This window comes from Carassius auratus, unplaced genomic scaffold (assembly GCF_003368295.1).
Source record: "Carassius auratus strain Wakin unplaced genomic scaffold, ASM336829v1 scaf_tig00012623, whole genome shotgun sequence".
NCBI lineage: Eukaryota > Metazoa > Chordata > Actinopteri > Cypriniformes > Cyprinidae > Carassius > Carassius auratus.
Window position 1 is genome coordinate 2,701 of NW_020524308.1, and position 13,116 is coordinate 15,816.

The window sequence follows — 13,116 nt, forward strand, 5'->3', positions numbered from 1 at the left end:
TGTTCTCTCTGCTTGGATCATATTGTGGATTTATTAAAGCCTGTTTGGAATTATCTTCATCTTCGTAGTCCTGCTGGTTTGATACAACCTTATTATCGTGACAGATGCGAAATAAAAGCGTGATGCAACAAATCTCCTTCCCCACAGAGTGCTGGCGGTTTTGGATAGATAATTAATCTAATTTTAGGTCTTTGTGTGAATGTCAGCAGAAAATGTAGCGAGAAGCTGTCAGTTTGACTTAGCATTTTTGGTAAAGGTTGCATAAGCCACATGCCTATTCCCTTATCTCTCTCTCTCTATGTCTGTCCTCTCTTTTTCCCTGCAGCGGCGGATGCAGTTCCAGTTCGGAAAGATGGGGAGCAGGTAAATAAAACTACAGCGCTTTGCATATTTAAGATTTGCTTTGGGCCAAACCTTGTCCCATGTTGTGAGCTTAGGCTTTAAGGATCACATCTAAAATTACGTCCTTCGCTGAAATAATACTTTTGCGATGTCTGCATTTCTGTCCAAAGCTATCATACCTGCCGAAGTGCTGACATTTGTGCCTCATGAACTTTAATGAAGTCTTTAGCTAACACGAAGACCCCCTGCGTGCCACACGCACGCCTTGCCACCCTGTGGTGCTGAAAGTCAGAGAAGCTTGATGGTATAATGTGTATTTGAAAAGCCTCTATATTAGATTCTCAGCAAAGGCCACAGGTGCTGGACCCTAGAGCCCCAGCCATTACCGTACGTATTGCCGTATAACGGCTTTGTCTCCTGGGAAGACATAGCCTCATCCGTCCTTCCCGGTTTGCTCTCTGGTTCTACGTCCCACCCAAGGGCAACAGCCCCTGGCTTGTCGCTCTACTCATCCACGGATGAATTTGGCTCAAAATCGACCATTTGGTTACTTGGTAGCTGTCCCAAACCAAACGGCATGTTTAATATCTCAATGCAGAGTTAAGAAGCTGAGCCAAGGGCTGGTGTCATCACACTGTAGCTGGAGCCAATTGAAAGTGTCTGTGTTGTGCATGTATGCATTTGTGTTAGGGAGCTGCACTCAAAAGGCACTTATTGGTTTCTAAAATAAAGCACAATAAAAACCAAAATTATTTGTCATTTAACATTCAAAGAAAATCTCTCAAGAATCAGGTGCTAGTTGCTAAGTAGCCAAGGCTGTTTTAGTTATCTTATTGCTAGCTCAAACACCCTCCAAACTTAAACTTCACATGATAAATGTATTCTAGGTTAATTCGGAAGGTCCTAGATGGGACTAGTTTGTTTTACAAACTTGTACAGTTTTTGCTTTAAATAATACATGTTTTTATTCTCACACAACCAAATATAAGCATCAAATTATCTATCTGACCTCTAAGAAAATCTATTCTAACAGGAATATACAGGATCGTGGTTTATTAATTTACAGGACTCCTTGACTTTCATTTGATAACTAATTTCTCTTTCATAATTTAGACCTTTCTGACAACTTTCTGTGTGAATCAATTACAACCATATCAAAGTATTGCTGGCAAGTATTTGGTTTAAAATGATATCAAAACAAAAGTTCAACCATGGACTGATAAAAATGCTCATTATAGTAACAGTGTCTCTAAATTATTTACATACAATTTTAATTTGGTCACATATAGTTAACAGTTCAGGTATTACTGATATCTCGTCTCATTTAACAACTGAATAAACTCAATAGGTAAAGTTTGATCACAGGCTGACCATAGTGCTCATGATATTATCAGGGTCTTTTAATTATTTACAGAATTTTTCAGTCATATCTCATTTATAAGCTCTGTTTATTTATTATCATTTTATGAAACTTGAATATGAAATAACAGTTTAAGAATGGCTGGCATCTCATCTAATTTAAAAGAAAAATACATTTTTGATCATATACTGATAAAAGTGTTTCATTATAGTAGCAGTGTCTTTTAATTATTTAATTATTTAGTATCTATGGGTTTCACTAGCACCTGAATCCAGAGCACATTACCTTGAAAAACCCAAACTTTCCCATCGGTACATTAAATCAACAGCTGTCCTCTCTAATAATTGTAACTTAAAAATTGTTTTGAAAACAAATCCCATTAAAAGTTTTACACAGTGTAAAGTGTGTGGCAAAACATGAATTACTTCATCACTGCATATAGAAAAGAAAACGAATTCTATGTTTTTAATTTGCACTATCTGTTTTTGCCCCCCACTAAAAAGTAGTAGGTGGCGGCCGTAATTGCAAGCCAGCCTAAAAAATGTATTTTTAGAACTAGCTCCAAGTTATGTAACAGAAGCAGCCATAAACATAAGATGGTGGGAAACGAATCGATCAACCCCCGAATGGCAAGGGGCAGACACCAAACTCCTTTCTGATAGTGACCTCCATTTGACCTTTCATATTGATCTTTCTCTAATGAACAATGAGCGGCTATGCTGTTCGTACTGGCACCAGTGTTTGTCTCACTGCGCTGGGTGCGGTTGTAAATGCGATCGATAGCACTCTTTGAGTATGTTTGGGATGGCTAGGATTACGTACTTCAGTGCTACTCATCAAAGTCGCCTTCCATCTCCTCTTGCTGCTGTCCTCATCCAGTGTAAAGACTTCTAAGGCAGACATCAACACAGATACACTATAGGTGGTACTTCATTCATGAATAGTTTTACACCATTATATCTGTATAACACAACAAGGGTGCATACAGAGATATAACTTGGTTGGTTTACACAACAGTTCATAACAGATGAACAGCGTCTCGCCTCCTTCTCTTTCTCCTGCTTTCTGTTTATCTGTTGTTCTTCTTCCAGATCTAGTGTTCTGTTCTTGGCTTGATGTTCGCCTTCTGTCGTTTCCTGCTAACTGAAATCATGCCTTTTCCTTGCTTTCACTGTATCTTTCCCATCTTTTCTTTAACTGTTATCTGCTTTGCTTCAAGCATGGACGTGCTGAATTTTCCTGGGAAGGAATCAATGTAAGTCTGGTATTGACCTTTTGCCCTTTTGCCTCTCTTGATTTGACTCATTCTTTTTTTTTTTTATGATATTTCTCTCTAGGGGTATCCAGCAATTTAGTTTTTTAACAAATGCTCAAAAACATTGACATTATGTCAGGTACATTACTGTTTAAAAGTTTTTAATAATTATGATTTTAGAATTTTTTGAAAATAAATTCCTTATGCTCACCAAGGCTGCATTTATCAAAAATATTGTAAAACCAGTACTGTTGTTGAATATGATTTCTGAAGGATCATGTGACACTGGAAAAATAGAGTAACGACTTCTGAAAATGTAGCTTTGCCATCACAGGAATAAATTACATTAAAAAAATTTAACAATTGCAATTATTTTAAATTGTAATATTTCACACAAAAAAAACAACAACAAAAAAATGCATAAGAGACTTATTTAAAAAAAACTTAAAAAACATAATAATCCAATCTTTTGACCAGTGGTGTTTGATGGTGAGTTTGTGAAGGTAAATATCATAATAGTAAGATGGTTGAAAAGTAATTTACTGGAGATGCTAATATACTTTGTTTGTATGAACATAGATCACAAACTCACCTTAAATGTCTGCCGTGACTCCACAGTGTTCAGTAAGTGGCAGATGTCTTTTGGGCGGATGAGTAACAGGGCCAGCTGTATTCGATTGGCCACGTCATGTTATCTGAGATTTGGCCCATTTCTGCGACTTGTAGGTGGCACTGGATGTGAGAGATCAGAGATGATAACACAGTGTGGTTCACATGGAGTTACTGACATCTGCTCTCATCTTTAAATGAAAAAAAAAAAGTGAATACAACAAAAGTTAATGATTCTTAGCAGTTATATATATTATTTTTTTTACTATTATATTATTTATTCATATATTGAATTAACTTTTTTTTTTTTAGAATATTTCTATTTAGCTTTCATTTATTTTTAATCTTAAAATTTTTATTTAGTTGTGTTCAGTTCTAATTTACATTTATGTATTTTAAATTGAAGTATACATCTAATATTTATACAAAAAAACTTATTTTTAATAGTTTTAGTTTTAGCTAACAATAACAACACTCATTCTTACAGGTTTCCGTCATCAAGATTGAAGGAATTCTGAAACACAACAACCAGAAGTCAAAAAGCATGATGTCACACACTAAGATTCTGACACAATCTTTTTAATCTTAATTTTATATTTCTTTCTTCTTTGGAACACAAAAGGAGCAAATTTGAATTATTGTCAAACTTGTGACTAAATTATTGTAAACTGAATCAAATTATTTATTTCAATGATTGGGTTATGATTGGTTATGATATATGTTATTGGCAATCAGTACTTTTCTAATGAAAATAGGCTGAATGTTTTCAATGAATAACAACTAACAGAAAGTTTTTGAATCACTACAGAAGATTCAGAATACTGTTGAACAAACTATGTTTATGGTTCTTTTTTTAATCATTTGATGCTTGACAGCCTCCAATCCTCATTTACATTCATTTTGAGTGACAAAATAGGAACAAACGCACTTGATGATGAAGGAAATTAAATACTCTGTTTTCCACCAACTGGCCGGGGGTGCTGAAATACAATTGGGTGAACTGGCAGTGGGCGGGTTTTAACAAACCAAAACGAAGACTAAGATTCTGACCAGGAATACACATATTCAAAGGAGAATAACTGACTGCAGCATTGTTTTTCAGATAAACAAGTATGTTAATTTAGCATGTTTCTTTAATATCTGCAAACATATTATGGTATTTTATGCAGTCAAAAACTTACAAACAGCACCTTTAATTTGCTACCACAACAGTAAAAAGTTTACAGCTAGGCTAATAAACTATATTGCTTGGCTTGTTTATTGTTAATTATAATTCATAAATGTAATTATTCACTTAACCTTTGTTTCTTTTATCATTGCCAACATTTAATGAAAGTGAGCCATATGTGGCTGTGTGTTACAGTGATTTTTGTGGTTTATCGCTTTAATTGTCGCAGCTTTTGCTGCTTCTCTAATGCTGCCCTTTCTTTCGTTTTCTTTCTTTTTTTTGACAGCTGTCCATGGAGGACACCACCTCCATTTTGCCCCGTTTGAAGCGGAACTCCAACGCCTATGGGATTGGAGCTCTGGCTAAGTCCTCTCTGACAGGTGTGTCAGGTGTGTGTCTGTCCTGGTAGCTGGTAACCGACCCCATGTTGGCTCCAGAGGAGGAGATGGAGATTGGAGCCAACATGGCTGCCCCTGTGGGTTCCCCTCCCTATCTAGTTTCACCACCTGCCTCCTCCATTAATAAGTGCATGTCAATGGCCTCTTTAGCCATTGATGAAATCCCCAGTCAGACCTAACAAAAGTTCACAAAATAAAACAAAAGGCTGACGTAAGTGCGCTATCCATCTCCACAAGGTAACTGCCGGGAAACGTAATCTTTCGGTGTGATGCCAGCTGTGTATTGTAGTCTGTTTTGTTGTTTTGTGAGGTGAAGTGCCCTTTTGTGAAGTAAACTGTTGCTCATTAATGTGTTGTGGTGTTGTCTTTTATGGATACTGCTCACTGTCACAACAGGTTTCGGGAAACGTAGGTATCTGGATCTCTCTTGATTTCATGTCCTGTATCTTTTGTATTTCTCTTGTTTTTCCTAAATGCTTGGAAATGGGGTGAAGTGCCCAAGTGATACCATTAGATTGTTTTCCCCCTTGAACAAATGGAGGTGATTTATCAAAGTATTTAAAGAGAGCAGTCACTTCATCAGATGGGGTTTTTATCATTGTCAGCAGCCTAGAGAAAACAAATCACACAACCGTCTGCGAGGTTACCATCAGACTACCTCGTTTTTTATTATGTTTTAAATGAATGCGCCTTTCGTTCAGTTGAGATATTTGCATGCTAATGAGCCATTTTGTTTAAAGGAAATGTTCAGACATGTCCCTTTGGGCTCTAATTATTCATACATGCATAAAAGCTTCTGAATCTCACGTAATTCATTACACTTGTGAATAATGAATTTCTAAACATGGTCAACCACTTGCATCTCTCTCACCGCTTGTGCGGCGATTGATCAAATCTACAGACTGTAGCACGCTCATAATCATTCATTCAGTTGTTATCATTCAGAGAGCCTTGCAGTAGTGTACTGTACTAAGGTGATTAAACAAAAGACACATATCCCATAATGCACTGCCTGGCTGCTTTCATTTCGCCCCTTTCTCCAGCTCCATTTAAAGTCTGTACAGGTGCTGACTTGTGTTGGTTTTTCTTTAGGGGTTACCAGATCAATGAAGGACAAAGTGACCAAGCCCACTGCCATGGCTCAGGGTCGTGTGGCCCACATGATTGAGTGGCAGAGCTGGGATAAACCATCTGCAGGGCCAGAAGGGGGAGCGGGGCGCTCCAATCTGAACCGTGAGAGGGAGAGACGGCTTGAAAATGATGCCTATAGTGACCTGAGTGATGGAGAAAAAGAGGCACGAATGGCAGCGGGTGAGATGACTTGAAAATGTATATAGTAAAGTCACCATATAGAAATGTCGTCCCCCTTCTCACATGTAGTTGTGGTACAGGGTGGAAACATATTATATTAAGTTGTAAATGTATGGCTATGATTTATAGTGTTAAAGGACATTTTAATGCTTTCTAAATGAAACTTCATAACTTTAAACTATATATATATATATTTTTTTTTTTAACCTATCAGTATATTTGGGTTTTAAGCTTAAATTAAACCTCACTTATTTTGGAATGTTTTGCTGCTCAATACAAATAATAGCATGGGGCCAGAAAAATGCAATTATATTGTTATAAATATTATATTACCAAAAAAAGTATATATTTACTCTATATTCTTCTCTTAAAGTCTCAATATCTCATGCAATTTTGTTTCTCTGGTCAGTTTATGTTCCGGTTTAAAGGTGTTTATAAATAAATAAACATTTCAGTACATTAATTTCAGATGTTTTTATCAGCACAAAAATGTGGGCTTTTTAAATATTAAAATCATAACATTTTATAAGGAATACAAAATTTGCAATTAATTATATTAAACTGTAATATTACATTTTTTACTAACTGATCCTTTCTGAGAATTTATTGTCATTTCCAATTTTGTAATCAGATTTTTCCCTAATGTTCAAGAAAGTCTTTTATGGCTGAATTTATGCAATTGAAAATACAGTAATTTAGTAATATTTTAAAGTATTATTATAATTTTAAATAACTGCTTTCCATTTTAATATATAAAAAAATGAGATTTATACCTGTAATAGCAAATTAGTGTCACACGATCCTTCAGAATTTATACTAACATGCTGATTTGGTCCCAAAGAAACATTGTGCTGCTTAATATTTTGTGGAAACCGTAAAAACAGCTTTTGAAGAATAGAAAGATCAAAAGAGCAGAGCAGCATTTATTTGTGAAATAATTTTTTTGTAACATTTAGAAATGTCTTAACTGTCATTTTTGATTAATTCAATGCATACTTTCATTTCTAAACAAAGGTATGAATTTCTTTAACAATATTAATAATAATAAAAAACGTACTGACCCCAAATTTTTTAACATGTCCCAAAATAAAAATTTGGCATTGTTTAGTGGAGTGAACCACCCAGTGAGAATCTAATTTATTTTTTTTACAACATTTATCCAGTGTATCTTGTCTTTAAAACATCAAATTAGTAAATGGACTTTTTGCAGGCATTATGCAGCAGTTTGCCATCTCTGAGGCCGCACTCTTAGGATGGAACTCTATGGATGGAGAGAGTCTCTGTGCCAACTCCAACCAGGGCAGCGTGGCTCACCTCAGTGAGGTTAACCAGGAGAGCATCACCAGCAGAGGTGAGGGTCACCAACATCCACCTCATGCCATAACAGAATGGAGACATTGTTGGAGAGATTTTAAAAAGGCAATATCATTTATGTTATGTCACATCAAAGCTCAGATATTACAAGCACACACTTCTTAAGCACATCCTTGCATGATTATTACACTGGCTGCTCAAAAAAGCTCTTGCCGTAACTGTTTGCATCTTTTGACAGGAGTCTCCTAACCACACCACTTGGATATTTCTGCAGATTTGTTTTATATTGTTTACCTAGCCTTGACTGATGTGACTTCCAGTTCATTTGACAGGTCTAGAGCGCATTGCCACCACTTTATTTAGTGTGAGGAAATGTGTCAGAGATGCCACAGTGACAGCTGCAGGCCAAAAGGCGACGGGGGAGAAGAGCAGAACAGCACTTTTCCTGAGGTTCAACTATCAGAGCTAATACAAGCCTTGGGTTGAAGCCAGGTTGCAGCTTTTTTATATTTTTAAAGGGATAGTCCAACCAAATGGAATAACAACCTAATGTCATTCCAAACTTGTATAATATTCTTTCTTTTGAGGAGCAAAAGAATGAGATATTTTCAAGAATGTTAAAAGTCCTTCTGACTTTCATTATATGGATAAAAAAGTCAATGGTTCATTTTTGGGTTTAAATCATCTCTTTAAAATGATTAGTGACGTGACATTCAGCCAAGTATGGTGTCCCATACTCAGAATTCATGCTCTGTATTTAACCCATCCAAAGTGCGCGCACGCACACACGCACACACACGCACACACACACACACAGAGCAGTGGGCAGCCATTTATGCTGGTATTGCCGACCCGAGACTCGAACCCACAACCCTAGGGTTAGGAGTCAAACTCTCTAACCACTAGGCCACAACTTCCCCCTGTATGATTAGCATGATTAAAAATCATTTTACATCTAAAAGAATATTGGAGTCCACACCACAACAAGAATGATATCGGCACAGATGAAGGCTATCGATCAAAATCACTTCCAGTCTTTGATGAAAAAAGAACAAGAAAAAACATTGACAGCCAATCAGAATCCATCCTGCTTTAAAGAACTTGAGCATTTAAAGGGGCAGACAAATCTGCAAAGTATAGAACTTTAGAATGTTACTGTGTGTTTGTGTGAATGCTAATATAGTTATTGTTCCAGAAACTGCTTTGGTTTCACCTGCATTTGAACCTTCACCTTATGACCTTCTGTCTGTCTGTCCTTCGTTCTACATCTTTGTCCTTCAGACCAGCCATTGCATCATTCCTCTGCAGATGTGTGGCCTCACACCTACGTCTCCCAAGGCCTTTACTGTCTCTCCTCCTCTGATGCGTGGGAGCCGATCAGCAACGGGCCCTCGGGTGTAGCTTCTCCCGCTGCCAGCTCTTACATCATGGCGGGCGGGGCTTCGGGTGAGGGTTATGACGGCTCCACCCACTATTTGACGTTGCAGCAGCCACCGACCCACCTACAGCAGTTCCAACAGTATCAGCAGTACCAGCAGCAGCAGCTCCTGCAGTATCAACAGGTCAGAAAACACAGTTTGAGACGCAGCCATGTTTACATGCTCAGAGGAACACTACAGAGTTGTGTTTAGCTCTACTGCTTGACCTATTTTAGCCAGGTGTCGTCCACAGGGTGGCGCTGTAGGAGGTCTTGCTGTATTTAGAACAGTATTGACTATGACTGAAAGGGGTGATGGAGTTCAGGTGTCACATCTCTGCGGGTAGTTTATCCAGTGCCTGAAATACTTTAAAATAATATTATTATGTAATTACATTGCTATTATATGTATCATTATGTATATGTAAAGGATCACAAGACTGGAGTTAAATGGCTGCTTAATATTAAGCTTTGCCAACACAGGAATAAATTACATTTGAAAATATTTTAAAATACAAAACGGCTACTTTAAATTTTAATCTCAATCAATTTAAAACAAAACAATTTGCAATTGTAAGTTTAGACCCTCATTAAAGATGTTCAGGACAAATTTTTAGGATATTAAAATAAATTTTTTTGCTTCAAAGATTGTTTCTCCCATCATACATGCAAACATTCTTGATTATTTTTCTCATGTTTCTCTTGGAAGTCTTTGGAACATCGAATGCACAGCGCCTCTCACTCCTTACAAGCCACTCCCAACAGCACTATTCACAGTTTGGGCCCGCCCACCCACCCGAGACTGGCTGACCTGTGGGCGGCGGCTCAGACGGAGCCCCATCAGATGGAGATGCTGGGACACATGGGCGTGACTATGGCCGAAATGGGAATGGGGGAAGTGTACGGTGAGGAATACGTAGCGGAGACCGAATGCATCCCAGAGCAGCAAGAGGAGGAGGAAGTCAAGGTGGCATATTTTAATTCCACATCCTTAATCACCGGTTAACCCAAAACTGGAAGTTTAATGAAAATTTACTCACTCTCTGGCCACCCGAGATGTAGATGGGTAAAGATCAGAACAGAGTTGGAGAAATTAAATCACTTGCACATAAATGGGTCCTCTGCAGTGAATGGGTGCCGTCAGAATGAGAGTCCAAACAGCTGATAAAAACATCACAAGAAATCACAATTAGTCCAATTAGTTTCTTACAAACACAAAGCCTTTTACTTCACAAGACATTAATCGATGGACTGGAGTTGCGTGGATAACTGTGATGTTTTTATCAACTGTTTGGTCTCTCATTCTGATGGCACCCATTCACAGCAGAGGGTCCATTTGTGTGCAAGTGATGTAATGCTTAATTTCTCCAAATCTGTTCTGATGAAGAAACAAACTCATCTACGTCCTGGATGGCCTGAGGGTTTGTAAATATTCAGAAAATAAGGTGAACTATACCTTTAATATTTTTTTTTCTTTCTCAAGGAGGATGACATAACACTTACCCTCGAACCCGAGCTGTCATCTGTAACTCCCGCCCTGACCCCTCCGTCTCTAAGAGAGGACTCCACCCTACCTGGGACCATGAGCCCAGGGCAAGCACCAGCAGAGCCAGTGGTTGAGCACATGACCTATGAAGTCACATCCTGCGTCGTCCAATCACAAGAGGAGAAAGAAGAAGAGGTGGGGGATGGGGCTGTTGTCATAGTGGCAACCAACTGAAGGTTTAAATCGAGTGGCATCCGAAATGTGGAGCGAATAAAACAAAACTGTTTGTGAAATAATCCACCAGTTAAGCTATTGTATACGCCCTTTTACCCCAGATGTGTACTCGTAACGACTGTCACATCAGGAACAAAACATGCTCTGAGCTCTGGGCGCCTGTACAGACTAAACGCGGGAGAGTGTCAAAGCCAGGATGATACATTATATGTGCTGCTGCTGCTGTTTTATGGCAGGAGCGCTGGAGTCCAAGGCCGCTTACGAATGAAAACGAAGAGTGCAATACTGAGAAATCAATACAACCAAAAGAAAGTGCATGCAGAATTATTATTATTTTTTTTTTGAGTATTTAAGTGACTGAATTAATAGTATCCACATAGTAATAATATATATTGATTTTTGTAATAAAACTAAAAGCCAATGAAACAAATATTTATTTGTATGTATATATATATATATAACATGTATGTACTGTATGTATGTTAGTATGAATGTATGGATGTATGTGTATTTAAAGGTATATTCTGAAAAAAAAAAAAAACGTTACGAATTTGGCGTTTGCGTGAAGTGTCCCCTAGGTACCTACAACACACTTGTACACACACTTACACAAACACTGATGCACACACAAATACACACCCTGGAAAACATGTTTTTGCTCTTAATGTATCCAAGCACAATACTGCCCAAATGGAAACAGTGCTGCCCTTTTCAACATCCTAACTGTATTGTTACTAAGACTTATGCACTACTATGGACATAAACGAATGTATTGCCTATCTTCATAGCGACAGCCCGGTTCTGTCCTCAAATTTTTTGATTTGTTCTGCTTTATTTTTCTCATCGGTGTCTGTGTTTATCTTGCCTGGTGGAGCTGCTCAAAACTGATTTGCACTGAACAACAAAAAGAAAACTGATGGATCATCATCGTCATTCTGGGACGTTCCATTAATCTTCTCATGCAAAAAGAGGAGTAAACTTTGGATGCTTTTAATCCGTTGAGGTTGAGACTACAGGGAACCAAACTGATTCCTGAAGACCGTACATGGATCCGTTCATTACATTTTTTGATGAACTAACATGCAGGAGCCATTTATATCATGCATGCATGCATTTTCTATGTTATTTACATTATAGCTTTCCCTGTTGCTGACATAATGCAGATAAAGAGATAAACTCTCATTACCTCAGTAAAATCACTTGGTAATGGGCTAGTTGACATGTTAGGTCACAGCATGTTCTTGTCATGAAAGACCGTATGACTGTGGAAAGACGTGAAAAGAAGGTGCTTTTCTGGTTAATGCTTGCAGGCTTTCCACTAATTATTGAATAAGCTGTAATTTAAAAACCTTCAGCAGAAAGAAGTGCCCTCGAATACTAGCGTGCACATGTCAAGCCTTTGTCAATACTTATATACGTTCCAAAAGAGAGAGACAGCTAAAACATTTTGGATGTGGCAACTCTAATTTAGATTTAGAAGGCGTTTGGTTTAGCAATGATTTATATTCTTTGATGATTTTGAGAGTTTTGATTAATGCTGTTATGCAATGCTGTGGTAACACTTATTTTTCTATCCTAATGAGGCCTGCGTGTTGTCATTCTTTGTGATGTTTCGAACATCACAGGACTAGCGGCTGCCGGATGAGAGTCATTTTTAAAGATCTCATGTTTGTTTTTGGAAATTCGAGAGCAGGCGAAATGAGAAAGATTGAAGTGCATGATCTCTCGTTGTTAGATTCTTTGGAAAGTACACTTTCAGCATTTTTAATGTCAGAGCTCTTTGTGAAATGTCCAAAAGATGGTGACATTATTAGCTCACAGCAATGATGTCATAATTCTGCCATACTCTGTGAAATATGATGCATTTAGTGCAGAATGGCAAAGCAACGCGTGAAATCAGAAATGGGTTTCTGATTATTGAGGAATAAAAATAAAGCAAGGTCGCACTCTTGCAGTTTCTTCATCTCCATTCGGTGTCATCCTGTAACCTCATGTGCATTTTAATATGCTGTAAATAAAATCCTTATTGCGAAGGTCTGTCTCATTTGTTAATCGCTTTAGAGATTTATAAAAGATCAATAACTTGTATAGATATATTCATATACTATATATAATATATAATATAATATACATATAATATATTTCACTGAAACACTTGTACTTTTTAACACAATGATTAAAATAATAATAATAAAAATATATATATTATTCGACATCTGACT

General features: G+C 37.5%; 1 protein-coding gene across 1 annotated transcript; it reads left to right on the forward strand.

Annotated features, from left to right (window-relative positions):
- Window positions 1-317: 317 nt before the first annotated feature.
- LOC113073640 (protein FAM131B-like) lies at window positions 318-11,276 on the forward strand. The gene is made up of 8 exons (XM_026246461.1): window positions 318-363; window positions 2,922-2,957; window positions 5,021-5,123; window positions 6,225-6,443; window positions 7,654-7,794; window positions 9,039-9,319; window positions 9,884-10,141; window positions 10,658-11,276. Exons 3-8 carry the CDS (start codon window positions 5,027-5,029, stop codon window positions 10,892-10,894), a joined length of 1,233 nt encoding a protein of 410 aa, XP_026102246.1. The 5' UTR covers window positions 318-363; window positions 2,922-2,957; window positions 5,021-5,026; the 3' UTR covers window positions 10,895-11,276.
- The last annotated feature ends 1,840 nt before the right edge of the window (window positions 11,277-13,116 follow it).

Bases quoted from the DNA above. Each gene is read 5' to 3' on its own strand.
- LOC113073640 (XM_026246461.1), top strand. From the start codon at position 5,027: ATGGAGGACACCACCTCCATTTTGCCCCGTTTGAAGCGGAACTCCAAC. The intron at 6,444-7,653 runs GTGAGATGACTT...GACTTTTTGCAG, and splicing joins AGAGGCACGAATGGCAGCGG to GCATTATGCAGCAGTTTGCC. The intron at 7,795-9,038 runs GTGAGGGTCACC...TTTGTCCTTCAG, and splicing joins GGAGAGCATCACCAGCAGAG to ACCAGCCATTGCATCATTCC.